This window comes from Solea senegalensis, linkage group LG3 (genome assembly GCF_019176455.1).
Source record: "Solea senegalensis isolate Sse05_10M linkage group LG3, IFAPA_SoseM_1, whole genome shotgun sequence".
Lineage (NCBI taxonomy): Eukaryota > Metazoa > Chordata > Actinopteri > Pleuronectiformes > Soleidae > Solea > Solea senegalensis.
This window is the reverse complement of record NC_058023.1, coordinates 4,334,761-4,359,699: the sequence shown is the minus strand read 5'-3', so window position 1 is coordinate 4,359,699 and position 24,939 is coordinate 4,334,761. Positions and strand designations below refer to the sequence as shown.

General features: G+C 41.4%; 3 protein-coding genes across 4 annotated transcripts; 2 read left to right on the top strand and 1 right to left on the bottom strand.

Annotated features, from left to right (window-relative positions):
- The first annotated feature begins 953 nt into the window (after nucleotides 1-953).
- LOC122767206 (endophilin-A1-like) lies at nucleotides 954-7,091 on the top strand. Its single transcript, XM_044022614.1, has 9 exons — nucleotides 954-1,229; nucleotides 2,900-2,968; nucleotides 3,725-3,797; nucleotides 3,904-4,047; nucleotides 4,561-4,694; nucleotides 4,792-4,950; nucleotides 5,043-5,146; nucleotides 5,247-5,377; nucleotides 6,057-7,091. The coding sequence occupies exons 1-9, from the start codon at nucleotides 1,185-1,187 to the stop codon at nucleotides 6,251-6,253; spliced, it is 1,056 nt and encodes a 351-aa protein (XP_043878549.1). The 5' UTR covers nucleotides 954-1,184; the 3' UTR covers nucleotides 6,254-7,091.
- A 4,740-nt stretch (nucleotides 7,092-11,831) lies between these two features.
- On the top strand, nucleotides 11,832-17,555 carry LOC122767208 (acidic leucine-rich nuclear phosphoprotein 32 family member B-like). 2 transcript variants are annotated; one of them, XM_044022616.1, is made up of 7 exons: nucleotides 11,832-12,008; nucleotides 14,100-14,249; nucleotides 14,383-14,505; nucleotides 14,985-15,171; nucleotides 15,616-15,713; nucleotides 15,797-15,869; nucleotides 16,094-17,555. In XM_044022616.1, exons 1-7 carry the CDS (start codon nucleotides 11,955-11,957, stop codon nucleotides 16,165-16,167), a joined length of 759 nt encoding a protein of 252 aa, XP_043878551.1. In that variant the 5' UTR covers nucleotides 11,832-11,954; the 3' UTR covers nucleotides 16,168-17,555. The 2 variants fall into 2 exon arrangements, with proteins under 2 accessions (XP_043878551.1, XP_043878552.1); XM_044022617.1 differs by lacking the exon at nucleotides 11,832-12,008 and adding an exon at nucleotides 12,139-12,199.
- A 292-nt stretch (nucleotides 17,556-17,847) lies between these two features.
- coro2ab (coronin 2Ab) lies at nucleotides 17,848-24,169 on the bottom strand. Its single transcript, XM_044022606.1, has 14 exons — nucleotides 24,085-24,169; nucleotides 22,865-23,065; nucleotides 22,498-22,614; nucleotides 22,077-22,226; nucleotides 21,711-21,911; nucleotides 21,529-21,639; nucleotides 20,913-21,017; nucleotides 20,495-20,591; nucleotides 19,941-20,056; nucleotides 19,741-19,831; nucleotides 19,486-19,646; nucleotides 18,943-19,110; nucleotides 18,787-18,855; nucleotides 17,848-17,995 (listed from the first exon to the last, which is right to left on the bottom strand). Exons 2-14 carry the CDS (start codon nucleotides 23,063-23,065, stop codon nucleotides 17,930-17,932), a joined length of 1,653 nt encoding a protein of 550 aa, XP_043878541.1. The 5' UTR covers nucleotides 24,085-24,169; the 3' UTR covers nucleotides 17,848-17,929.
- Nucleotides 24,170-24,939: the final 770 nt, after the last annotated feature.

Below are 24,939 nucleotides of genomic sequence, written 5' to 3'. Positions count from 1 at the left end.
AAATAAGTTTTTCATGTTCGCTTTCATCTTAGTCATAGTTCTTACAAAAAACTTTGTTTTTTTGTTAGCTTTCTTTTTTTAAATCAGTAATTCCATAACTGTCTATAACACTAGTGGTAACAGGAAGTATCCACACTTTTGCACATGCTACAAACAAATTGTGTTTCCGACATGGATTATCTAGTGATGCTCTATTTCATTTGTGCATTAGAAAACAAAAAAACGGAACGGAATCATAAAATTGGATAGCGTGTTTGTATAAAAGTTGATTTCACTGCTCTTGGAAAAGAAATATTGTAAACGGTGGACGAGAAGAGTAAACGGCCACATTTTTCTGCTCGGGGATCAAGACTCGTTTTATGAAGTTTCGGTCCACGATGTGCATTTTTGTGACGTTTAATTATTATTTTTTAGATTTCCCAGCTGCACTTGAACGTTACTGTCAGACCCTATGACGAGCTGTCCGTGGTCCTGAAACACAACCTTCCATTAACAGTGTCCTCACATAATTTTTCTTATTATTATTATTATTATTATTGTGCTTATTGTTCTTCTTATTATTGTTATTATTATTAGTGCTGTTACAGTTATTGTTGATGTTGTGGCCCTCGTCGCCGCGAGGCATCGCAGTCAAATGTCTCGTGCTCTCATCTCGGGGAGGCTCGTGAGTGGGTGGCACTGTGACGTCACCGTAACAAAAACCGTAGGCTGCCAAAGATCGTATCGGTTGACAGGAACCGCCACTGAAAACATTTATTTTTTTATTTTTAATTCATGCGTGGGACATTAAAGTAAATATGTATTAAAAAAACAATAATAATAATAATAACATGACGTCATTTTTAAAAAATGTTTTTTTAAATGAGTATATATTTGTATTATTGGTGTTATGTTGTTGCTGGGTGTGACGCATCTCTGAATAGACGATCTTTGTCTCTCTCTCGCTCTCGCTCTCTCTGTGGGTTTGGTCTGGTTCTGTCTCGACACCAATTCGGAGCAAAAAAATTAACGCACACACATTGACCCGCAGGATTTTACCCGCCAACGAGCCCACGCGACACTTCCACACGTTTCTGGGGTTTTCTTTTTTTTTTCTTTAAAAAAACAAAAACAACAACACAAACAAAAACAGGCCGGTTTTGTTTGTGTGTCTGTTCTTTCCCCTCCGCAGCTGAAGTGAAGTGATGTCCGTCGCGGGTTTGAAGAAGCAGTTTCACAAAGCCACACAGGTGAGTGCGTGTGTGTGTGTGTGTGTGTGTTAGCGTGCGCGCGCATGTGTGCGCGTGTGTTGAATTATACATAACAAACGGATCAATAATGAAAAAAACGGGGCAGCTGTGAAGTAAACACCGTTGACGCAACGACTCCAATTAACGTTAAATTCTCATTTACGTCATGTGACTTACGTATTTTTTCCCCACCCACAAAAAATACGTTTATATTTAAAAAAGAAAAAACCACACACACACAAACGGGTTGTAATGTTATGTAACGTGTGTGTGTGTGTGTGTGTGTGTGTGTGTGTGTGAGATATTGGCTGTTGCTGCACGCAACAGGGAATTCCCTCCATCATCCCTCCTTCTTCCCTTCCTCCATCCCTCATTCCTCAACATCTTTCCTTCCTTGGTCCTTCATCCACTCTGCCCTCTGTCCTTTTCCTACTTTCTTCCTTCTTTCTTCTCCCCTATTCTTTCCTTTCTTATTTCAAACTTATTTTGCCCTTCTTTCCTTTCCTTCCTTCTGTCCTTTCACCTTACTTAGACCATCCCTCCTTGTTGTCATCTTTATCCTTTCTTCCTTCATTTTTCCGACTGTCTTTCTTCCCTCCTACATTCATCCCTCCAACACTCTCTACTTCTTCCTCCACTCCCGTCCTACTTTCATGCTTCCTTCCTTGATCCCTCCTTCTTGTTTTCCTTCTTCTCCTCCTCCACCGAGAGCTCCAACGCTGCCCTTTACAGTCCTTCCTTCCTCTCTCATCTGTTCTTTTCCTCTTCTCTTCATCACCTGTCTCCTCCATCGTCACATGACTGTCCTCACTGGTCATGTGACTCGTCTCAACACTGCTGCTTTTCTTTCATGTGTCATGTGAGGCCTATCAGGAAAAACACATGTTTTTGTTGTTTTTGTTTTGTTTTGTTTGTTTTCTGATGTGGGAAGAAACAAACAAAAGTGTGTGTGGCTGCCATGGTGACATTGTAACCTGAATGGTGTGTGTGGCTGCCTCTCTCCTCCTCTTTCTCCTCCTTGACCTTTGACCCCTCACAAACATTGAATCAAGCTAATTTATCAGACGGTGACTCAGCAAAATGAGACAAAGGAGGTGTAGAGGTGTGTGTGTGTCAGCACTGCGCCCCCTGCAGGCCATCAACAGAACAGAATTCTTTAAAAACGTTTTGAATCAGGTCACAGATGAAGACAAAAAAATAAAAAAATTGGAGAAACAAACACGGCTAAGACGGTTATGTAACTCTGTGTGTGTGTGTGTGTGCGTGTTTGTTTTTGGAAACATGAGAGGACCCAGGCAGATCCCTGTCTCCATGGTAACTGCCTCTTCCTCCTCGTCTGTCGGTCCTTCTCTTCTTTCTTTGCTGCTGTGTTTTTGTGTTGTTGTGATCAAACACACTTAGGAGGCTGAAGCAGCTGGCGAAGCCAGTCACATGACTGATAATATTTTGAATAGATTTTACTCACATGACTGTGGCTGTTGAAATGTTTGTGTTGTTGATACATAAACTACAAGACCACAGTTTAAACTCCAGACTCTATAACATGAATAAAGGAAATGTAACGTTGGAGAGGTCAAAAACGTGCATTGTGACGCCTCTGAGGGCCTTGAACTTTGACCTTTGGCCACCAAAATCTCAATTGATGGTCGTCACTGTGTCTCTCGTTACAGAAAGTCAGTGAGAAGGTTGGAGGAGCAGAAGGAACCAAGTTAGACGATGACTTCAAAGAAATGGAAAAGGTAAAAAATACTGTATCTTCATTTATAGAAGAGTGAAATTATATTCACTGTTAAATTTCTTAGTTATAACGCTGGAAAACACCTAGTAAATGATGTATGAAACCAGCAACACAGTCTTTAAACTAATTAACTAGTTAACCATAATCATAGCGTAGTTAACTTACTTAGCTCATAGCTACTATGACTTAGTTAACTTACTCACCTGATAGCTAATATAGCTTTGTTAACTTAGCTTATAGCTAATATAGCTTAATTTATTAGCTTACTTAAATTATGTAGCTTATTGCTTACTTAGCATAGTAAACTCACTTAGCTTATAATTAATATATCTTAGTTAACGTAATAAGCCTATTAAGTTATGTTGCTTCTTGTGCATATAGCATAGTTAACTTCCTTAACTTATAGTTAATATATCTTAATTAACTTACTCAATTTATCTATTACCAGACTTGCTTAGCTTATTTAGCTGATTTAGTTAAGTAAACAAGGTAATGCATTAACTTTAACGCTAAGCAAAGTAAGAAATTCAAACAACTGTCTATATAGTTTACTTAACAAATAGCATTGTTAGCTCCTCATTTGTATAGCTTACTTAGGTAAAGCTCACTCTATTTTAATAAAGAAAAAAAACGTATAACTACTATTTTTCCCTAATATTTTCTACAAATTAAAAAAAACGTGTTCAAAAGAGCCAGTTAGGCTGGGTGTTCATATCTGGATGACGTCACTCGTCTCACAATGTGTTCTTCTCTGCAGAAGGTGGACATCACCAGCAGGGCGGTGTTGGACATCATGACCAAAACCACAGAATACCTACAACCCAATCCAGGTGAGTCAAACCCAACCAGCCCAAAAAATCACAGCAAACAAACGTCTTATAATTACGTTATAGTTACGTCAGTCTCAGTCACAATCTGACTCGTGCTTCTTTAAAGCGTCCAGAGCCAAGCTGAGTATGAGCAACACCATGTCCAAGATCCGCGGGCAGGAGAAGGGACCTGGTTACCCTCAGGCTGAGTCCGTCCTGGGAGACGCCATGCTGAAGTTTGGACGGGAGTTAGGAGAGGAGTCCACCTTTGGTAAAGTATCTGCATTCATTTAGACATGGTGGTGTTTAGCTCAATGTTGATTATTAAAGTCTATATAAAGGAAAGACAGATTCTCACACCATAAAAAGTGTGCTCAGACACCACAACGGATGATCCTCATATTTGATTTGGCATTGTTTTTTAAATGCCGGATGCCCTTCATTAGGCAAACCCTCCCTTTTATCTGGGCTTGGGACTGGCACCAGGATCATCCCCCCACCCCACTCAAGTGGCTGGGGTCATTTTAGCAATGAGGATTTGGTACCTTGCTCAGGGGTATTCCAGCCCTTCACCTGGCAAGGATTCTAATTGGCAACCCTCCAGTTTCAAGCCAAGTTCCCTTTCTTCTTGGCCATGGGCTTCCCACTTGCTACATACAGAAATAACCATTGAGTAAGTCTGAGTACACCATCTCAGAGTAAATCCTGACCTCTGTTTCCATTTCCTGTTTGTTCCATGTTTGTGTCCTCTACACAACTGTTACCCATTGTCCCTTCCTTCCAGGCCTGGCACTGACTGATGCCTCAGAGGCGATGAAGGAGCTCGGGGAGGTGAAGGATGCTCTGGACATGGAGGTCAAACAGAACTTCATCGACCCGCTCCAGAACCTCCATGACAAAGACCTCAAGGAGATACAGGTAAGAAAAAGACGCAGCACCTCTCATCCGAAACATGTCCGTGGATCACTCATGGTCTTCCACACATTCCTCTCCTGTTTCCTGTCTTCCACTGCAGCACCATCTGAAGAAGATGGAGGGCCGACGTCTGGACTTTGACTACAAGAAGAAGCGTCAGGGAAAAGTCCAGGACGAGGAAATCAAACAGGCGCTGGAGAAGTTTGACGAGAGCAAAGAGATAGCAGAGCAGAGCATGTTCAACCTGCTGGAAAGTGATGTAAGCACAACACCACCTTGTCCTGGCCAGCATGGGTCCAGAATATGGCTACATTATGTATGTATGTGTGTGTGTGTGTGTGTGTGTTGCAGATAGAGCAGGTGAGCCAGCTGGCAGCACTGGTCCAGGCTCAGTTGGAGTACCACAGACGCGCCTCTGAAATCCTCCAGCAGCTCTCCAGCAAGATGGAGGACAGGTGATGATCAATCTGTATGCCGACGATATACATCAATTCGTGTGATCACACCAATTTTTTTATTTATTTTTAAACTGGGTCTTCTTTTGTTGTTAATCAGGATAAAAGAAGTGTCCAGTAAACCCAGGAAGGAGTACACTCCCAAACCCAGAATGACCCTGGAGCTTCTGCCCCCCAGTGAAAGCCACAATGGGGGGATTCACTCCGCCAAGTCTCCCGGGAGGTCACCAGGTACAGGTGGACTCGTCATGTCATGTCATGTCATGTCTTGACATGTCTGTTAACACAGACATATGATAATAGCAAAGTCAATATCAGCTCAACATGGAAGTCATTGATTAAACACAGAAACATACTTTTTTTTTTACCTCAGGATTAAACCCTTTCGCTAAACTCTTTAACTTAACCCAGGAAACCTGGGAACATTAGATATAAATTTCAGGATTAAGCTCAGAAATGTACAATTTCAATTTCAGGATTAAACCTGGGAACATGGATTTTAATTTTAGGATTAAACATAGAAATTTACAATTGTAGCTTCCTGATTAAATCTTGGAGAATTTCAGGATTAAGCCCAGGAAGATACTTTGTTAACTGCAGGACTAAACCAAGGAAATTGATTTTAAATTCCCAGGACCATGATACTATTTTCTTCTTCAGAATTAAACCAATTAACATGGATTATTTTAATTTTAGGATTAAACCCATGAATTGGATTTTTAAAACTTTGGTATTAAACCCAGGAATATTTTTATTAATCTCATGGAGATTGACCTTGTAGACATTTTTCTCTTTACATTAATAAATCTGTGCGTTGTTATGTTAAATATATCCAGTGGAGGTCGTAGTCTTTGAGAGATACAGTTTTTCTTTGCGACCCAAAAACCAAACAATTTTTGTCCCTTCACAGCTCCCATGGACCAGCCCTGCTGCCGAGCCCTGTACGACTTTGAGCCGGAGAACGAGGGCGAGCTGGGCTTCAAAGAGGGTGACGTCATCACCTTGACCAATCAGATCGACGACAACTGGTACGAGGGTATGATCAACGGCCAGTCGGGCTTCTTCCCCATCAACTACGTGGATATTCTGGTGCCCCTCCCACATTAGGCTGAAAACCTCAACCCAACCAATCCCGACGCCTGGAAAACAGCCTGTATTTGCATAAACAACAAACCACGCCCTCCTTCTACTTCTTCTTCTGTGCTTCTGTGCCACGCTGCTTTCACGGAGTGGACTAAAATGAGAGAGGAGGCGGGGCCAGTGTAGGTGGGAGGAGTCGGCGGCAGCGGGGAGGTGATGCTATTTGCAGCTGGAGAGTGAGAGAGAGTGAGACGAGGATGCAGAAAAACAGAGACAGGGAGGAAGACGAGGCGACGGTTGTTTACAGCACATTTGCGTGGCCGCATGGCCACGGAAACCAATGAGGCTTTGTAGACCTTCGGTGTATATGTACGTGCATGTATGTGTGTGTACGTGTGCTTCCTGCTAATGCCTGGAACTTTCCTCTTTACTCACTTTTATTGTCTTGAGTCTTTCTTTATGTCTTTTCTATTTCGACTTGCCTTCTTGTGCTTTTCACAGCCATACTTCTCTCCTTACTCGGCTAGCCTTGCCCCTTTTAGCATGGCTCCAAACTGATCATTGATAGGTGATGCAGAGCTGCAGTTGGTCGTCAGACCCACCACTTTATATTTAGTAAAGGCCTTTATTCGTTATACGCATTTTACTTGCACATTAATCATGTTTTTGAACCCTTGTGACCGAGTAACATCCTTGTCAGCTTAAGTCTGCGATATCTTGAGAATAATGAAACAGAAGTTTGTATATATACAGTATATACTGCTCACTCCCCCACACTAAAGTCCATAGAGAACTTTCGTTTTTAGCTCGCAAGGGACACAGGAGCTGCTGGTCTACTGCTGCCTTGTGTGGTCGGTTTGTGCCACTGAGGTTTTCAAAAACTGAAAACACAAAATAAGTCGTATGGTTTCATTTATGGAGGCAGCAGTGGTTCAACAACTCCCGTGAGCCCTAAACGAAAGAGAGCTTTAGTGGCAACCATATTGTTAAGATATCGTAGACTTAAGATGATGTACATTTTATTTTGTGAGCAAGGCACTGAAATGTGTCAGCAAATTATTAGCAACGTCATGCTGTTCATTTCTTGTCGTCGTTGATGTAAAAAGCCTTTAAATCTCGTTCTCTTTCTCGCACTTCTACAAACAAACTACTGTTGTCTACTCGGCGGCTGTTTGCATGAACCAGCCACTTCAAAAATCGCATCTGATCGCCAGGTCCGGTTTACGGGATCCTCGTTAAATAAAGTCGTAACTGCAATAACACAACCAGCACAGTTGTAAAGAACAGCTGAGAAGCTCCTTTCAGTGTTGACAGAGAAAAAGGTGCTTGGATCTTTTTTTCTGTGTGCGAAGTTCACAGTGTTTTTCGTGTACCGTGTGGGAAAAAAAAGCGATGCTCGTTGATACGTCTTGTTTGTGGCTTTTGCATGCAGGACTGTGTGGAACAGTGGAAACAGCTCTGGAATAATAATAGTATCAAGCATTTTACGAAACACCTCACCGATTGATTCAGTGTAACTACACCAAATATACTCGAAAAACCACCAAAAGGTGTTTAAAGTCAATTTCAGTATTACTGTAGAATCAACAACTTTAGCAGTGTCTCAATTTAGGCTCCACCTCCTTTAGAGGCTGTGAATCAACTGTCCCATTCTGAAGGCTCCTCCCCCTATCATCCACAAGCAACAACTGATCCAACCAAAAAGGCGGCTCTTTGGTCGCAATGGTCGCAAATGATCCTAAGGATGTACCGTAACGTAAAAATTAATCAAGTATGAGTTTTCAGTCGTACATGTGACGTCACGTGTGCTTAGCGATTGTGTGAGAAATTTCCCGGTATACCAGACCACTTCATTGATCACCTGATGGAGGCAGAGCCATATTTGAGACACAGAACCAAGTTGACACATTTGTAGCAAAGTTCTAGAGTTGTAACATCTGGTTTGAATATTACAAATTGAACTGACAGTCCGTCAATAGTGAAAACGGTTCACTCCCTCAGCCTGCGTCATGTATTTACTGGGACTTATACAACGGCTAAAGTAGCGTTGTGTCCATTAGCAGTGTTCACACTCTGACGTTAAAAGCTTTTTTATCAATTAAAGTATTGATCACTGCCATTATAACACTGCCGTCTACAGTCTGAACCATCAGCTTCTTTATAAAATCAAAACAAAACACTGTTTAAACCACAGTGGCAGATATGTATTTTTGAAAAACAGGGACATGTTTTAGTATGAACAAAAAGCAAGTGGGACTTTTATTTTGAACACTTAAACTTTGTCTTTTAGCGTAGACAGAAACTGAGACGAATACAGACTTTTATTTGAAAACGGACGGACACAAAACTGACTTTAGTGTGGACTTAAAGAAACTGAGATGAAAATGGACAGAGCTGACTTTTATTTTTGAAAATGTCATGTTGTGATTTAGTGTGGACGAACCAAAAACTGACTTTAGTGTGGATGGACAGAAACTGGGACGGAAACAGACAGAAACTGACTTATGAAAAGTGATGTGTTTCATTGCAGGGTTTCAGAAGCTGACCTGTATTTTGAAAACTGTGGCATTTTGTTTTAGTGTGGACAGATAGATTCTTTGAAAACAGTGATGGCGACGCCCACATTCTTGTCCTGATTGGTTCTAATCAGTCATGACTCGATGACCAGCAGCGGATAAAAGTGTCGCGAACATTTCCTGTCGGTAACAGTTACACTTCGCTGTCACTCCGACAAACACAAAGCCCGCCTCTTGTTTTTCTGTTACTAAGCAACCAACTACTTCCTGTTTACACCCTTTCCGGTGTGCTAGTGTGAACACACACCTTTTTCACCTTTGAATTGACCGTAGTAATAATTTACCTGTTGAAAGGTAAAATGGACACAAAATGGAGTGTGTGAGTGTGTGTGAGCTGCATGCTTTTGTCCTTTGTCATCCCAATTCTCCTCCAGTGGCTTTATTGTGTGTTTTTATTAGCGTAATACGTACAGTATTTCTCTCCTTCAAATGACAAAGTGCTTTAAGACTTTATGGAACTTTCTTAGAAAATGTTCTTCTTTCTTTTTTTTGCTCATGTCTTTTTCTGTTTGATCTGATCTCCATGGCGACATGTATTCTGACCTCAGTGAGGGATTTTCCAGTGTTCACATCACTTTACGCGGTTCACTGTCAACCATAGGCAGATGTTTATAGGAGAGTGAAGCAATGTGGATGTGTCTAAAAGCTGTATTCTCTTGAATGTCCATCAGGGGGCGACTCTATTGGCTTGTATGTAATTCTGTGAAAACATAGAAGTCCACTTCTCGCAGTATTTGTAAAGTCATTGGATTTGTGAACTGGTTAAGAGTTTTGTCCGTACTTCATTTGTTTCATAAATGTTAGCTTTCAAGAGGATGTTAAATTTATTTCAAAAACTTAACCAATGAAACATACTACTTACATTTCATATAAGAAAAACACATTAATAATGTTAAAAGCCACATTTCGAATTCCACACATGATCCCACATTCTATTCCAATCCAACGTATTATTCTAGCCACAGCACAAATTTGAAACATTCGGTCCCCGATGTCAACACATGTTGAGCTTCGCACTGATGTCCGCATTGGGGTAACCCCCCCGGACCTGCGGCCGCGGTGGGGTTAGACCCGTGGCCGTCCCGTGATGCTGTTTGCCTAGACCACTAGAGAATCGCCCTCTGCCGATGAACCTGGCATCTTCTGATGAGCTACACGTGTGTTTGTGACACATGCAGTTTATTTATTTATTTATATGTCTTTTTATTTATTTATTTATTTATTCCTGTGTCTGACTCATGGGTTAGGCACCAGTGGTGTAATTGACGATTGTCAGTACATTGGTATATGATATTTGGGGACTATATGAGGGGTGGGGTTTGGGGCTAGGGTTGTGTGGTCAATGGCAAAAACTTAGCTGTGATATTAACTAACTGTTGCTCTCCTCGTATATGGATGATGATGATGTAACCTCAGACCACTGTATGTATAACTTCTTGTTGTGAAGATGACCTATGATGTAACAACAATAAAGAATTAGCTCCGTCTCCGACGATGTTCCTCATCGTACAGTAACGGAGTGTTCATTAGCATCCAAGGACAGTTGGAGTGTGGCTATTTTTATATATTTAACATTTCTTCTTACTTTGCTATAGAAAAAGTAGTTAACAGAAAATGCTAACTGTGCTATCTAGCCTATAGCTGGCATTTTCTGATTCACAGCTATCCCCTAGTAGGTGTTAGCTAATTATATTTGGCACTGCATAGCATTGTTTATTTTTCAGCCATCGTGGCTGTCTTATTTAAATGTGACAATAAGACTAGTGTGATACATGGCGATTAAATGACATTGTAAACAAATAGTTATCATGACATAAAGGAAAAGGGGAGAATCGTGACACCTCTAATAAATACAACACTGTAAGTATGTGGCCTTGCCTTGTGTTTTAGCTGCTATTAGCTTAAAGGTGTAGCTACAGTTAGCATCAATTTGACGAAACATCCTTATCCCAGAAACAAAGCCATTCAAATACTTGCCATAGATGTCAGTCCAAATGAGGGAACATGACTCGGGGAAAAAATCTCTACACTATTTATCTCTGTGTTCAGTCGTCTTATGCGAACAATCGAACCAGTATCAATAAAAGCATTGATTTATGGCTTTTCTGTCTCCGTGTAATGCACCTCAAACGCCACCAATTGGCGCTGAAGAGCCTCGTTTCCTTCCTGCTTCCATTTCCCTCCTTTTACACATAAACACGTGATGCTTTCAAGTGCCTCTCAAAAACTCGGACTTTTTCCACTTTTGCACATCAAACAGGAAACATTTTGTACAAACATAACTGAATAGTGACTAACTTGAATACACATGATTATATTTATATTATATTTATATATGGGCAAATCGAGTTCCACAAATGTAGCTGTTAGCAAAAAAAAGGTAATTAAATAATAGATATTATTTTTGAAAAATAAACCACCCAATGGTCAACTGTGTAATTTCCAACAATAGTAGCGATACTTTTATTTGTATCGTGAAAGTATTATCTTTTTAAAACCACAAAATGTTTATTTTTCATTGTGCACGTGGAATATCAAGATTGTGATATTTCTGACGACATTTGAACGCAACAAACGGCGATGACCCACTTCTCTACGACACGAGAACGTCTCAATCCTCGCTCTTGAAGTTTGACAAAACACGACGCACACTTCCCGGAAGTAATATGATTACCCTTCGAAATAAAACCAAATCGAGTTCGGGTTTTTATGTCGATTCTCAACGAGTACCTAATATCGTCTTTTTTAAGACAGCAATCGTTGACTGTGACTGATTCCGTCATAATGTTTCTTTTCCCCCAGAAAAACCACTTAAAATATCAAATTTTGCGGAATAGTATATTCTTATTTCGTATATTGAATTCAACAATGATTGCTTTTAACTCGTCATTTTTACTCGACTTGTAAGTACGACTTACGTTTTTTTCTTTTGGTATCAAAGCCACTTTTACTTTCACATAATGGGTGAATCTTTCAGTGCCTCTGACGGTTCCTCTGTGAGTTTTATTTTGAAACACTGTGTCGGAAGTGTCGCGTTGTCATTATCGCTCCCTTCACACTGGTTCCGCGTGTTGATAGTGAAGACGGGGTCGCGCAGAAACAAGATTTTTCGCAGCTTACTCGAGCCGAACCGTGGCAGAAATCAGAGGAAGATGGACATGAAGAAGAGGGTCTCGCTGGAGCTGAGGCACCGGTCACCGGCGGAGGTGAGGACCTGGGTTTGTGTGGTTGTTTATCGGAGGTGTAAACTTGACCGGCCGCAGGAGGAGGAGGAGGGGTGGTGGCGAGCACATGGCAGGGAGTCTGCCGCTGCCGATAAGAGTCGAACTGTGTGTGTGTTTGCGCATCGCAGGCAAACGGCAATAACTGAATGGACCATGTGACTCAATTTGAACAAGTTGAGTTAAAAATCGTAATTTCAGCGCTGTGAGAATCTTTGTGTCCGATAAGCCACTGCGTGTTTTCACTGTTCGGCAGTTCACTGTTTTTTGCCTTTGTCGTTTTATTCATCATTTATTCGCGTTGATTAGACGTAATTCCTTTTTAAAATTAACACGGGAAACCCGACGTGAAAACATACTGCACATGTGTGACGAGCACCCTTGTGTCCCCGGGCCCCGACTAATCTCTGGAATCTCGTTAAATCGAAGTTATACGACGAATTAATGTGTGGTTTGTGGCGGTATTATAACGATAAACAAACTTGTATTTTACAGTGGCATGTTTAATTGTCAATGGTGGTTTAGTGTGTGTGTGAGAAATAACAGAGTAGTAGGTCCATGGAAGTAAGCAGAAATGGCTCGTTACGACGTCGACATAAACACGTATTACGAGTGGAAAAAAAGCAATTGTTCATTTTGCGTGGCAAACACTGTGTTGGAATTATATTTATGAACCCCACATTTCAGTTTTCGGCTATATGCACAAACACAAATTAATACAATTATATTAAATCGCGAACGTAGTAAATATCAGCGCCTCTCCGGGGATTAGTCGAAGCCCGTGTGCTGAAGGCGCGTAGCCAGTAGTTAGCTTCACGCTAGCTCGCTAAAGAGCCCAAATAAGTTGCTGTGGTGCGTAAAACGTTCTCCTGGTACAGTCCATGTAACCAAGGGAAACAAATTCGGTGTTCACCGGTAGGGTATCGTGTTGTGGGGTCACTTAACGGGGGAGGGAAAGTCCCGGAGAGCTAGCAGGTGGGCTAACCTAGCTGCAGCGTCACGTGTGTCGTTAGTTTACAAACAGTCTCGACTCGACTGGGACCCGTTCGAATATGAAACAGGTCCTTTACAGTAACCCGCCTCCTCTGTGGTGTCCGAATGTTTTGGTTGTCAACATGTGAATATTAATGTCTTCATCGGTCTTGTATAAAGTACCTCGAAGGGACACTTGGGTAAAAGTACAAGTATCTTACCAGAAAATGACTCCGGTAGAAGTTGAAGTCTATTTTTCTTTTCTTTTTTAAATAATGTTAAGTAAACGTCTCAAATGATGACATTTACTGTACATGTATCAAACGTAGTTTTCTGATGTAAAATGTACTTAAGGTTTAGAAGTAAAAGTATTATGTAAGTGAAGCGTTAGGAATGAGCCAACGTAGCTCAGTGGTAGGGCCGATTGTCTTCCAACTGAAGGGTTGTGTGTTCAATTCCTTGCTCTGCTATTCTACATGTGTCCTTGAGCAAGACACTTAACCCCATATGGCAGTGTGTGAATGGGTATGAAAGATGTGTGAATGGGTGAAGACTGTAGTGTAAAGCAGCTCATCAAGACTAGAAAATACAGTGTGTGTGTGTGTATATATATGTATGTATATATGTATGTGTATATATATATATATATACATATATACATATATATATATATATATATATATATATATACTCTATATAAATACAGACCATTACCAACTCTTTGTCTTCTGATTTTATTTGGTTGTAACAAGTAAAAAAGAGATGAAATGTAATAAATAATTATTAATAACAAATAAATAACGAAATAAATACATTGTGTGTTTTTGCTCTCTAGCAGATGCTAAAGTAACTGGGCATTGTTTATTTTTATATAGCACATAACATAGATAGAAATGTAGGTATGATGCTTATTTGCGACATCAGGCATTTAAGGTGTTGCTCTGCTGGACACAATTTTTGTCTATTCTGATATATCGGCAATAAACTGGCACATATTTTTTTGCTTACTTAACTCAAATTTGGGATACATACACCATATTAGCTACATTCTTACCGGAAATATCTAGGAATGTTGGATTGTCAACACTGATGTCCTCTCCTCAGGTCCAGGAGCTGGTCCTGGACAACTGTCGCTCCAGTGAAGGAAAGATTGAGGGCATCACAGAGGAGTTCTCTAACCTAGAGCTGCTGAGTCTCATCAACGTCGGCCTGACCAGCGCCGCAGACCTGCCCAAACTGGACAAACTGAAAAAGGTGAGCTCACAAAGGCGTACGTATGTCTCGCAGGTGACTTCAGTTGATGGGCTGGGGGTTTGTTTGTTTGTTTGTTTGTTTGTTTTTGCATGCTGCTAAACGGAACATGTCCTCTGTTGCGGTCTGTCTGCAGTTGGAGCTCAGCGACAACAGGATATCGGGAGGTCTGGAGGTTCTGGCGGAGCGTCTCGTGAACCTGACGCATCTCAACCTCAGCGGGAACAAGTTCAAAGACATCAGCACCCTGGAGCCCCTGGTGGGTGGAGCCAACCTTTTATATATTCATATTATAACATGAACGTCATGTAAAATATTAAGCTGGGTTTTTTTTGTGGTTCACACGTGAGGAATGCAGCAGGAGAATGTCGGAATCATCCAGAATATGTAAGAGCCGGTGAATGAATCCAGTCCGTTTCCTTCATATGTGAATTACAAACTCCAGGAAATGTCTGGACCCAGTTTTCTGGACATTTTCTGCTGCTCTGAATTCTGAGCACCCTCCTGAAAACATCTGGAGGAAGTGAATGTGTGAACTCGGACGTCTGTGGAAGTCACCACCTAGTGAAATCTTTAGCTAAGTTCTAATTTTCGAGCGTGTTATCGAGTGTCCTGCCTCCTCCAGCTCGACACTTCCTGCTGCGTTCTTCAGACGTTGGACAGAAAACGCCCCGACTCTTCTTGAGTTTGTCTCCGTTTAACGCAGCGTGTGTGTGTGTGTGTGTGTGTCATCTACAGAAAAAGTTGCCGCAGCTGAAGAGTCTCGACCTGTTCAACTGCGAAGTGACCAACTTGGCCGACTACAGGGAGTCCATCTTTAAGCTCCTCCCCCAGCTCACCTACCTGGACGGCTACGACATCGATGACTGCGAGGCGTCCGACTCGGACGGAGAGGTAGATGGTGTGGAGGATGAGGACGAAGAAGGTGAGCACCAAACATCATTTTAACATCACCTCCTTTTTAGTAAATGCAGTTTTGTGGCCGTGTCTTTGGTGCCACCCAGTGGACACGGTGGAATAACGGCTACTTTCAAGTGATGTCCAGAACCTTCAAACCCCAGGCACTGGATGTCATGTGTGAAATTTCAGGCCACTAAATGTACTCATATATGGCGTGTGATTGGCTCCCCCCAGTGGGCACAGGAAGCAACCGCAGCTTCCTTGAGCAATGTTGAGAAGTCCAGAACATTTGGAGCGGTGTTTACGGTGGCCTGTATGGTTCTTTTCACAATCCTGGTCGTTTTTTAATTGTAATTATCGTGACTGAAAAAAGCAATAACAGTTGTGATGCGTTGCATTTCAAAACTGCTGTTTCCTGCTGAACGTAAACAAACAAACGCGTGTTTGTATTTATCTTCCTGTTTTCCAGAGGGCGAATCAGAGGATTTTGAGGAGGAGGAAGATGAAGACGAGGAGGACGTTGTGGCAGAAGAGGATGATGAGGATGATGACAGCGCCGATGACGACGTGAGTCTTTGTTTTTTCACCTGTTGTCGCTCCACCGGTTCAGTCTGTCCCGCAGATGGTTTGACGCGAACTTGTCTCCATAGGACGGCGAGGTGAACGGAGACGTGGACAGTGAGGAAGATGAGGACGAGGAGGAGGAAGACGAGGATGATGATGGTCAGTAGCGACATGTTTTAATTTGTCTAATACATAAGAGCTACACGTTAGTGGGTGTCTTCGGATCCTTTGTGGACTTTGTAATGAAGCTCGGATTTATCAATTATCACAAAAGTAGTCGTTTTTATTACTTCTATATAATATATTTACAATTTTATCAATGTAGGCTCGGTTGTAAAGGGTCTTTAATTTTAGATTTGATCGTCCGATCTTTTCCTCAACAGACGAAGACTCGTCTCCGGCCAAAGGAGAGAAGAGGAAGAGGGATCCCGAGGACGAAGACGACGATGACGAGTGACCCACGGCGCTCCCTGTAAACCCCTCCCGCCCCGATGACCCACCTGCTTCCTTCCCTCCTCCACTCGGCCGACTCCCACGCTACGTCTCATTTCTGGCTCCTCCCACTGCACTTTTGTCCCAAATCGTCGCGGCCTCCGTCAACTTGATAACTGCGCGAAATAGAACGTGACTCGCGTCATATTTGCCCCCGTAAATCTGAAAATAATCTGTGTCTAACCCGTGCCACAAGACCCTTGAATTTGAAGGTATTTACATTGTTGATTAATCTGCTGATTATTCAACTTGATTATTGGTTCATTGATTGTTGCAAACAGCAGCAGACTCGTAAATTTACCGGGTTCTCGATTCGCAATCCGTGACACGAACATGCAACATTTTTATAAATCATCAAGCTGCAGTCATTTATTACGTCGAGCTTCCGAGGACGTGCCATCGCGGGGAAGTGGAGTTTGCGAACGCCAGAGAAATGCATGATGGGAATTTGAATTTCAGCTCTGTGTGCTGTTGACAAGTTTCTCGCAAGTTTTACTTTTGTCATCAAATTTACAGCCTTTCAACATTTTTGTTTTTTTTTGTTTACGATTTCGGAAAGTCGACTGTCGCGTAATTACGCAAAAAAAAAAATCCAACAATAGATTAAAAAAAAAAAAATAGATTTGGGTCGTTTCTGTGCAAACCCTGCCACCCATGTGATGTCATCACTGCGGGACTGAACCAGCAGTGGCGTTTGTTTCATGTCAAGTTTCACTGCAGAAGCCTGACTCCTCCCCCCCTCCCCACGGCCGAGCGTGCTCAGGGCAAAGTCTCTCTCGCTCTTTCTCTCTCTGTCTCTCTCTCTCACTCTCTCTCAGAGCTTTTTAAAAGATATTTTTTCAAAGGACATTTTTGTTTAATTTTGTATCGTTGTCTGGGGACTTTCTCGCTCTCTCTCTCCAGTTATTTCACTCACTGACTAGTTGAATTTGTGTTTTTTTTGTGTTTTTTTTTTTTTTACGATCTGTAAGTTAAACAAAAAACAAACAAAAAGGACTTTGTAAATAAAATCTTAACATTTTGCTCCTGGCCTCTCTTCTCTTGCCTTTTGTCTCCGTCTCAAAGTTCAGTTTACGAACTCTCGAAAAAAAGCACGGATACAAATTGACAGGGGTCGTACTTGTATTTTTTTTTTTGTGCGGTTCTCACCACCCTGTAAATGTGTATTTATTTAAAAACGGATCTTGAAAATATAATCCTGCCCACTCCTGCTTCTCAAAAAACCTGTTCATCCACATTTATTACCTACTGTTGAGTGCATAAAAAATCTCAAATCTGCGATTCATTTAGAAATTGGTTGAGTTGCAATGATTAAGCGATGATTAAATTGTCAACTATTGTGATAAACACTCATTAAGACTCTTGATATTTCAGCTTCTTAAATGTGAATGGGGTTTTTTCGCTCCGTACAACAAAGAAATCGTTAAACCGGAGTAATTTTGCTGTTTCAGGACATTTTATGGACTAAACCACTAATCCGTTAATCAAGAAAGTAATTGACAGATTCACAAATTATGAAAATAATCATTTATAGCCCGATGAATGACAAAACATTTTCGTCACCATGGCAGGATGGATTTTTTTCCAACCGGTTTGTATTTAAGTTAAAAACACTAATGATGTGTGGAGCAGCAATACACGCGTGTAGAAATGTCAGTCTTTAATTGGTCCAGTGTAGAGATTTGGTTCATTGACACAAAACTGCGTGAGATCTGGTTCTGGTGGCGTCAGAAAGTGGCTCTCAGGTTGTTTCTGGTGTTTTTCATCTCCACCTCCAGTTGAGAGATTCTCACCTGTGGAGCAGAAACTTCACGTCACCAAAAATCATTCATCCTTGTTCTGTAACTTTAAGACTTGGCAACGTTGTCCGGTCATCTGTGGAAGTTTATTTTGTCATTTTTATGCACATATTTAAGCAACTGCCAAGATTTTACAATGAAAAAGTACTCTGCCAGAAGGTGGCGCTATGCCTTTGACTCAGGTTTCATGTGCAGATATTTTATGTCCAGGTCTCTTATCTCAAGTTCTGATGTAAGGCAAAATTATAGGGCACCTCCTGTTTCTTGGCGGATGCCAAAATTCCGATGGTTGCCGTGGTCACGCCGTTACGAATCTGCAAGACCTTTTCATCTTTGATGTGTCCAGTACAAATTGGCGCATTTTTTTTATATTGCTACGATTAACGTACTCGAGACGAGTTTGTTCATTTACCATCACCAATATCGCCAAAATTCAAAATCACCGACTTCCTGTTGAGTTGTGGCCATGGTCACAATCGACTTTTTTGTTCGTCTTGGATTTGGTCGAATTTGGTGCACCTTTGTTCCAGCTTGTCCTACTGGGTTTCACATTTGGGGGCGCTACTGAGCCATTTTGCACCACTTGTATGTATTTCCCTAATTTTTTCATTCCATTCCGTTTTCACCAATGTTCAGTATGTGGAGCTCTGCGAGTGCCTGGGCCCTAATTTGATTTTTAGGAATTCAGACATCCCTGAGCTCCATTTAAACACTGTATACTTAAATGTGATGTGATTAGCCAGTCTGAGGGGGTGGAACTTGTGTGTTAGTTGATTAATACTGACTTCTTTCTGGTTCAGTTGTTCCCTCAGGCCTTTGATCTCGTCTTGTTGCCTGTAAAACGCTTGAAGGAGCTGAAACATGCAGAAATTTTAAATGAGATTCTTGGCAGAACAAGTTGAAATGGGACTCTGGGCTTTAGTTGTCATCACTCCTCACACCTCGCTTTCAGACGTAGGTGGAGGTCTCTCTGCAGGTTCACAGCAGTGTGGCGTGCAGCAGTACATCCACAGCGGGATCTGGGTCTCGTCTGGCTGCCACCCCAAAAGATCACTCACGTCTCGGGGGTATTTAGCGTCCTGGTAAGATAGCTGCTCCTCAAGGAACGCCTCAAGAGAAAAGATCATCCGGTTTATGGTACATTCCTGTTGTAGTCAGAATCGGAAATTTTAAATGGAACCCCCCCCCGCCCCCAATTCGGATTTCCAGTTGTTAATTTTAAGTTGCCTTTTATCTGCAGACATGTTGTTATTGACTAGTATTGCTAACATAACATTGCTATTTTTTCCCCCGACTTCTTAACTGGATTGGGTCAACTCGGAGGTGACATCACTCCCAGTTCCGACTTCCGCCGTAAATTGAATGTACTTTTACAAAGCAGCCACTGATTGCTTCAAATAATTTACAATCATTTTTCAGAAATAGTCCAACCAAGGTAGAATTATTTTATCTCTTCAAGCTGAAGACCAGATTAACAGTTCTACCTCTTCTATAAAGTCCAAGCGCGTCCCAGTCAGTGCACCGACACCTGGGCTCCTCTGGAACCTGAGGTTGCTTAGCTGCCTCACCAGCCCCTTCTCAGCAGGGGTTTCTGGGTAAGGATTAGCTACTTGACTCCCTGGATTCAAGGACATCAGCACCGGGCCTGAAAAACACAAAGGATTTTGTGATCCATGCCTGAAGTCAGGTCACCAATCCATCAACCATTTTTGGTTCATAGGCACTAATGAGATACTGACCCCTGTTAATCCCTGACAGCCACTCCTGAGCCGTCATGGCTGCCTGGTTTCCAGCTGTCATCGGATAAAGGTCCTCCTGGAAAATCCCAGACTGTGAGGAGAGACAAGAACAACTTGTCCTTCCGTCTTTATTGTTTTCCTTCTGTGACATGAATAAATAATGCATCTCATGAATGAGGTGCGGTGAATTTCGTCCCCACCTCTTTCCTTGGTACGATCACTGACAGCGGCTCCACCAGGTCTTTGACTGCAATCAGACGATAAAATCGGAAAACCTCACAGGCGCTCACGTCCAGGCCGCGCTTTGGCATCACTCCTGAGTGGAAGTGAGGACAAAGGACATTGCTAGCCACGAACAAACTCCAAAAAACGGAAGTCCATTAAAACAAAGTGCCTCTTTATTTGTAAAGGTCAGTGTTCATCCCACTGTAGTCTTTAGCTAAAATTGCCAGCTTTCAAAACAGCTAGCTATATAACGGTAAGGTAACCTAGCTAATCACATTAGTTCTGACACACTGAACAGCTGCTAGCTATGAGTTGTACAGTTATTCTAGCATTAGTTTTTTCTTAAATATACATTTTACAGTTATCTAAAGCAACTTTTCTGAAGCAAGTATTAACTCATTAGAGGTTTTGTGCCTGAAACTGGTATTTTTCTCGAACAGCTAGCTTGATGTTTTCCTCAAAAGAAATGGTAGTATGCTAAAGTGGTAAATCTAAAAACCTGTGAGGTTGGAATTTTGTATCATCTTACCAAGTCCTTTCTGTGGCAGAACGGATCTGTACTCTGTCAAGAAGCTAATGTAAGGTTTTTCGGCACTCAGCTCATAGTACCGGATGTTGCCGTCGCCCTGCAGCACACAAAGCACCACAGATATTAGTGTTGAGGAGTTTGAAATGATAATCTCGATAGTTATTGGCACAATAGTGGTTTGTAAGATGTCCTTTTAAGGCCTGCACATACTCCGGCAGGGCTGCAAGAAAAGAATAATGTCATTATTTTCTTGCAGCCCTTGTTTGGTGTCCTTCAATCCTTTTGAGGACCTCCAAGGAGTTCTGCACTTGAGCATGAAATGTCCTGGCCAGAACCAACTTTGTTTTTTGTTCCTGTGTGTGTATTTACAGGCCTTGAACAAACGTGAAAATGAAAAGAGTTTTGTTTGTTTAATGACCTTTCCAGCCAAGTAGAGCATGTGTGTGTCTGGGTCGTAGAACGGGAAGAGCACTCCCGCGGAACCGTCCAAATCTTCTTCGTACAGAGGCTCCGATAAGTCGCCCTGCACAGAAATTGAGATTACCTGCTTTCGAAACGACACATTCAATTTGAAGGATGCAACAAATTTGTGTTTCACAGTGAAATGTTTTTTGTTTCCTTTTCTGAGTAGATGTCAGCCACAGGGAAGAAACAAGGTAATTCACAGAGAAAATAACACAATTTTAAATAGGTTACCATCAGGTAGGGATAGGTATCAAGAACAGATCAAAATTGGCACCAGCTTGACGGGTTAGGAGTCAAAAAAGTTATTTCACAGTTTATTGTTAAAGATTTAGAGTAATCTCTATGCTGGAGCACACTGATTTAAATAGAAGACTCTGCCCTCGGGTGGTGGGGTAAGAAGAACATTTCCAGGGATCTCACAACTGAACTCAAAGTTTAGACCTTATTATCACCAAATTAGAGAATAGAGTCAACAACGGTATGGATAAGTATCAGTTTCAACAAAATCCTATGAAGCCGCGGGTAGCTGTTAACCAATCGTCACTTATTCTGTTCAGTGTGTGTCTTACAGGATCCCAGATGACGATCTGCCTGTGGTTCCATGGCGAGCTACCGGTGGACAGAAGCAACTCTCCAATGTATAAGACCTTACTGGCCCTGTGGGTCTTATTGCTGGACACCTGCAGGGAAATTAAATACTGTATGTATTCCACAAAAGATCAGACTAAACCACACAAAACTGTAAACACACCTGTAAAATCTTTCCAGTGCGTGGGTCCAGGACTCGAACCCGCCTGTCTTTGGATGAGACCGCCAACCTGCTTCCGTCGCTGTTGAAGCTGACAGACAGCAGCAGTGTCTCAGGAGGGTAGCGGTGGTAGATTGGCATCAGGACCACCCGCACCGGGCACCTGACCACTGCTCCACCCTGAGACAGGTCCCAAAGGAAGACCTGGGACAGGGAGTCACAAACACAGGACTGTTTTTGAGTCTGAGTTACATAAATTTACTGAAGCACAGATTGAATGAAGGGGTTATAGACAGATTTGCTACTGCAAAGAGTAACAGTCCAAGTAGAAAAAAACCTCTTAATGCAAGAGTCCATTAGGCTCTTTACCTTGTAGTCGTAAGCGGAGCTTAGCAGCAGGTTTTCAGCTGTTGGATGCCACTCAATAAGCCCCACCCTCCTGGAATGACCAATCAGAGTCTTTCTGGCCCTGGTTAAGTTCTGTTGGACGCCACAGATGGGGATGTCCCAGATTTTTACCTGCATTTATACACATACAATAGTTTTAATTGACCTGAACTTGTGAGGACCTTCATTTATATGACATTTACAAATATGACTTGAACCTGAGACCAATCTTTGAAGTGACAGTTGAGGGTATTTTTTTTAAGTCTGGATGTATGAGGTATTGACACGTAGTGTTGAAAATCAGTATTGTCAGCTCTGTGTGTCAGTGCCTCATTCAACCACACTTCACAACTCTGAACTATCCCTTTAAAGATGAGACAAACCCTCAAACGACAGTGCGTACGGTACAGTCCTCCGAGCACGAGGCAATACAGTGATCGTCAAACGGGTTCCACTTAATGTCCAGGACACGCCCACTGTGACCGCACACCCTGGGATGCTGAGGATCCACCCTCCCAGTCTGAGGTGGACAGAGAAAATAAAAAGTGTTCTATAAATTAATATTTGCACATTTAGTCTGTTTTGATGCTAAGTAAAGTTAGCTCTCTATTTTCAAACAACAACAACACATTTATAGTTAGTTTAGGCTAATCAAGCTAGCTGTTAGCCTTGCTATCTTTTAGCAGTGAGCTAGCCAACTGTCGTCATTAATCAAAAGAAAAAAATCCAAAGGTCGAAAAAACAAAACAAACAAAAAAAAAACAACGCACATGATGTATGGGCAGGACTAAAAAGGACCCGCCCACAGCACACTCAGTAACCACGGCGATGAAGCAGGGATTGGCTGAGCAGTGGTGGTTGTCACGGACACTGCGTGTGATCGGGACCCCGTCATAGCTCTGCTCTTTTGTCGCCGCTTTTCCGAAAACCTGACGAAACTTTGAGCATCGGAAAGACGAACGCCAAGACATCTGCATTTAAAAAAAACAGAATACCAGAACAATTTCGAACAGATTAAATTTCCCTGTACATGAAGGTGTCAGAGCCAGATTAACCTGTGATGGTTGTCTGGAAATTCAGCAGCTGCGTCATGTGACCTAATCAATAATTCACCTGTCATGATTGGCTTTCATAATCTTATCAATAATGGATCGTTTTCTTTAATAACACAACGTCTTAATCTTTCACACACAGGTAATCTGATCAATCAATCGTTCAGACGAGTCTTTGTTGTCTTTTAAATATTCATAGGTTTCATACACACTTCCTGTTCTTACAAATTCCTCCTGAACTTTGACCTTTACTGAGGCTGCATGAAAAGATCACTTTACTCCAGAGCAAAAGAAGAAAATAGGATAAACCAGGGTTTAACTCCAGGATTAAACCTTTTACCTTGGATTTTTCTTTTTTATTTAAGGAAGGATTAAACCATCAACATGGGTTTTTCTCCAGGATTTGTGGATTAAACCCAAAAATTTATATTCAACTTCCGGATCAAACTGAAAACATGGATTTTGTTTTTTTATTTAAGGATTAACCCCTCAAAAGGATATTTAGCTTCAGATTAAACCATTTTTTTTTAACTTCAATAAACATCTTTATTTTAAGTATTATTTAAACCTGACAATATGTTGTTGTTTTTTAAATTTAAGGATTAAACCGGACAATTTAATTTTCAACTACAGGATTAAAACGAAAATATGAAATAATATCAAGATTAAACCATCTGTCAACATGGATATCAAATTTAGGGATTAACCCCAAAATTGGATATTCATCTTCAGATTAAATTGAAGACATAGATTTTTAACTTCAATATTAAAAAAGAAAAAAGTTTTTATACTGAAAACATGGGTTATTAACTTCAGGATTAAACCCAATTTATTTAAAATGAGAAGTTGTGTTTCATCTCATTGTTTCTGATCTTTTCTTTTTTTAATCTGTCATTGAAGCCTTTCAAAATAAAAGACAGAGAAGGTTCCAGTCTTACCTCGGGTTCAGGTCTACAGGAGTCGCTGGGTTCACCGTTGACTCTGCACCTACAACTGTTACAGTCATGCTGAGTGTGTGTGTGTGTGTGTACATACTCCTGATCTATGGCATCTACTTTCTGCTTCCAAATTAGCGACGCCGTTTATGCACGACTGCACGCACACAAACAACCCTCTGCATCTGATACTGCTGACACACACACACACACACACAGCTGATATGACATCATTAAAATGTCCACTCTGTGTCACTATGTATTTCAACTTGAATTTTAAACATTAAAAATCAAACAAAATGTATACAGAAGCAGAATTCTCTTAAATTTTATTTAAATAATTAAAATTATGTTTGATGGTCACACCCACAAAGAGATAAAAATCATCTGAGCCGACAGGTTTTCACTTCAGAAAAGATCTTATCAGGGAGAAGACTGGTTTCTGTGGCGTCAAAGGAAAAATCCAATGGAAATTTAAGATACATTTAGGTTTTTTCACAAAGGCTTAAATGTGTTTGTTATCTAACACATCCTGTTGACCATCCTTTTTACACAAGTGAACACTGTCGCTGGGGTTTGAGTCGGCGACCCTCTGTCTACAATCGCAATTCCCTTCCACTTGGCCATGATCAACCCTTGAAACATAGTCGTTAAAAACAGGTGTCTTTCTGTCTTTCTATCAATTATCTTCCATTTGCACGTCTTTTGTCATCTTTGCCTCATCTGTCTTTCTGTCCATCTGTCCGTCCATCATTTGTCTGTCATTCCACCAACACCCAATGTAACGTGGTAGCATCAGCTAATAAAATCAGTAATGTTATGCATGGGAATGTGATCATACGTTTAACCACATCCTCT

What these genes read in the sequence shown, in the direction of transcription:
- LOC122767206 (XM_044022614.1), top strand. Translation starts at nt 1,185, where the DNA reads ATGTCCGTCGCGGGTTTGAAGAAGCAGTTTCACAAAGCCACACAG. An exon ending in ATACCTACAACCCAATCCAG is followed by an intron (nt 3,798 to 3,903) that starts GTGAGTCAAACC and finishes GCTTCTTTAAAG; the next exon opens with CGTCCAGAGCCAAGCTGAGT. An exon ending in TCCAGCAAGATGGAGGACAG is followed by an intron (nt 5,147 to 5,246) that starts GTGATGATCAAT and finishes GTTGTTAATCAG; the next exon opens with GATAAAAGAAGTGTCCAGTA.
- coro2ab (XM_044022606.1), bottom strand. Translation starts at nt 23,065, where the DNA reads ATGTCTTGGCGTTCGTCTTTCCGATGCTCAAAGTTTCGTCAGGTTTTC. An exon ending in CGTGCTCGGAGGACTGTACC is followed by an intron (nt 22,227 to 22,497) that starts GTACGCACTGTC and finishes GTATAAATGCAG; the next exon opens with GTAAAAATCTGGGACATCCC. An exon ending in CACCTACGTCTGAAAGCGAG is followed by an intron (nt 18,856 to 18,942) that starts GTGTGAGGAGTG and finishes TGCATGTTTCAG; the next exon opens with CTCCTTCAAGCGTTTTACAG.
- LOC122767208 (XM_044022616.1), top strand. Translation starts at nt 11,955, where the DNA reads ATGGACATGAAGAAGAGGGTCTCGCTGGAGCTGAGGCACCGGTCACCG. An exon ending in AACTGGACAAACTGAAAAAG is followed by an intron (nt 14,250 to 14,382) that starts GTGAGCTCACAA and finishes GTCTGTCTGCAG; the next exon opens with TTGGAGCTCAGCGACAACAG. An exon ending in GGAAGACGAGGATGATGATG is followed by an intron (nt 15,870 to 16,093) that starts GTCAGTAGCGAC and finishes TTTCCTCAACAG; the next exon opens with ACGAAGACTCGTCTCCGGCC.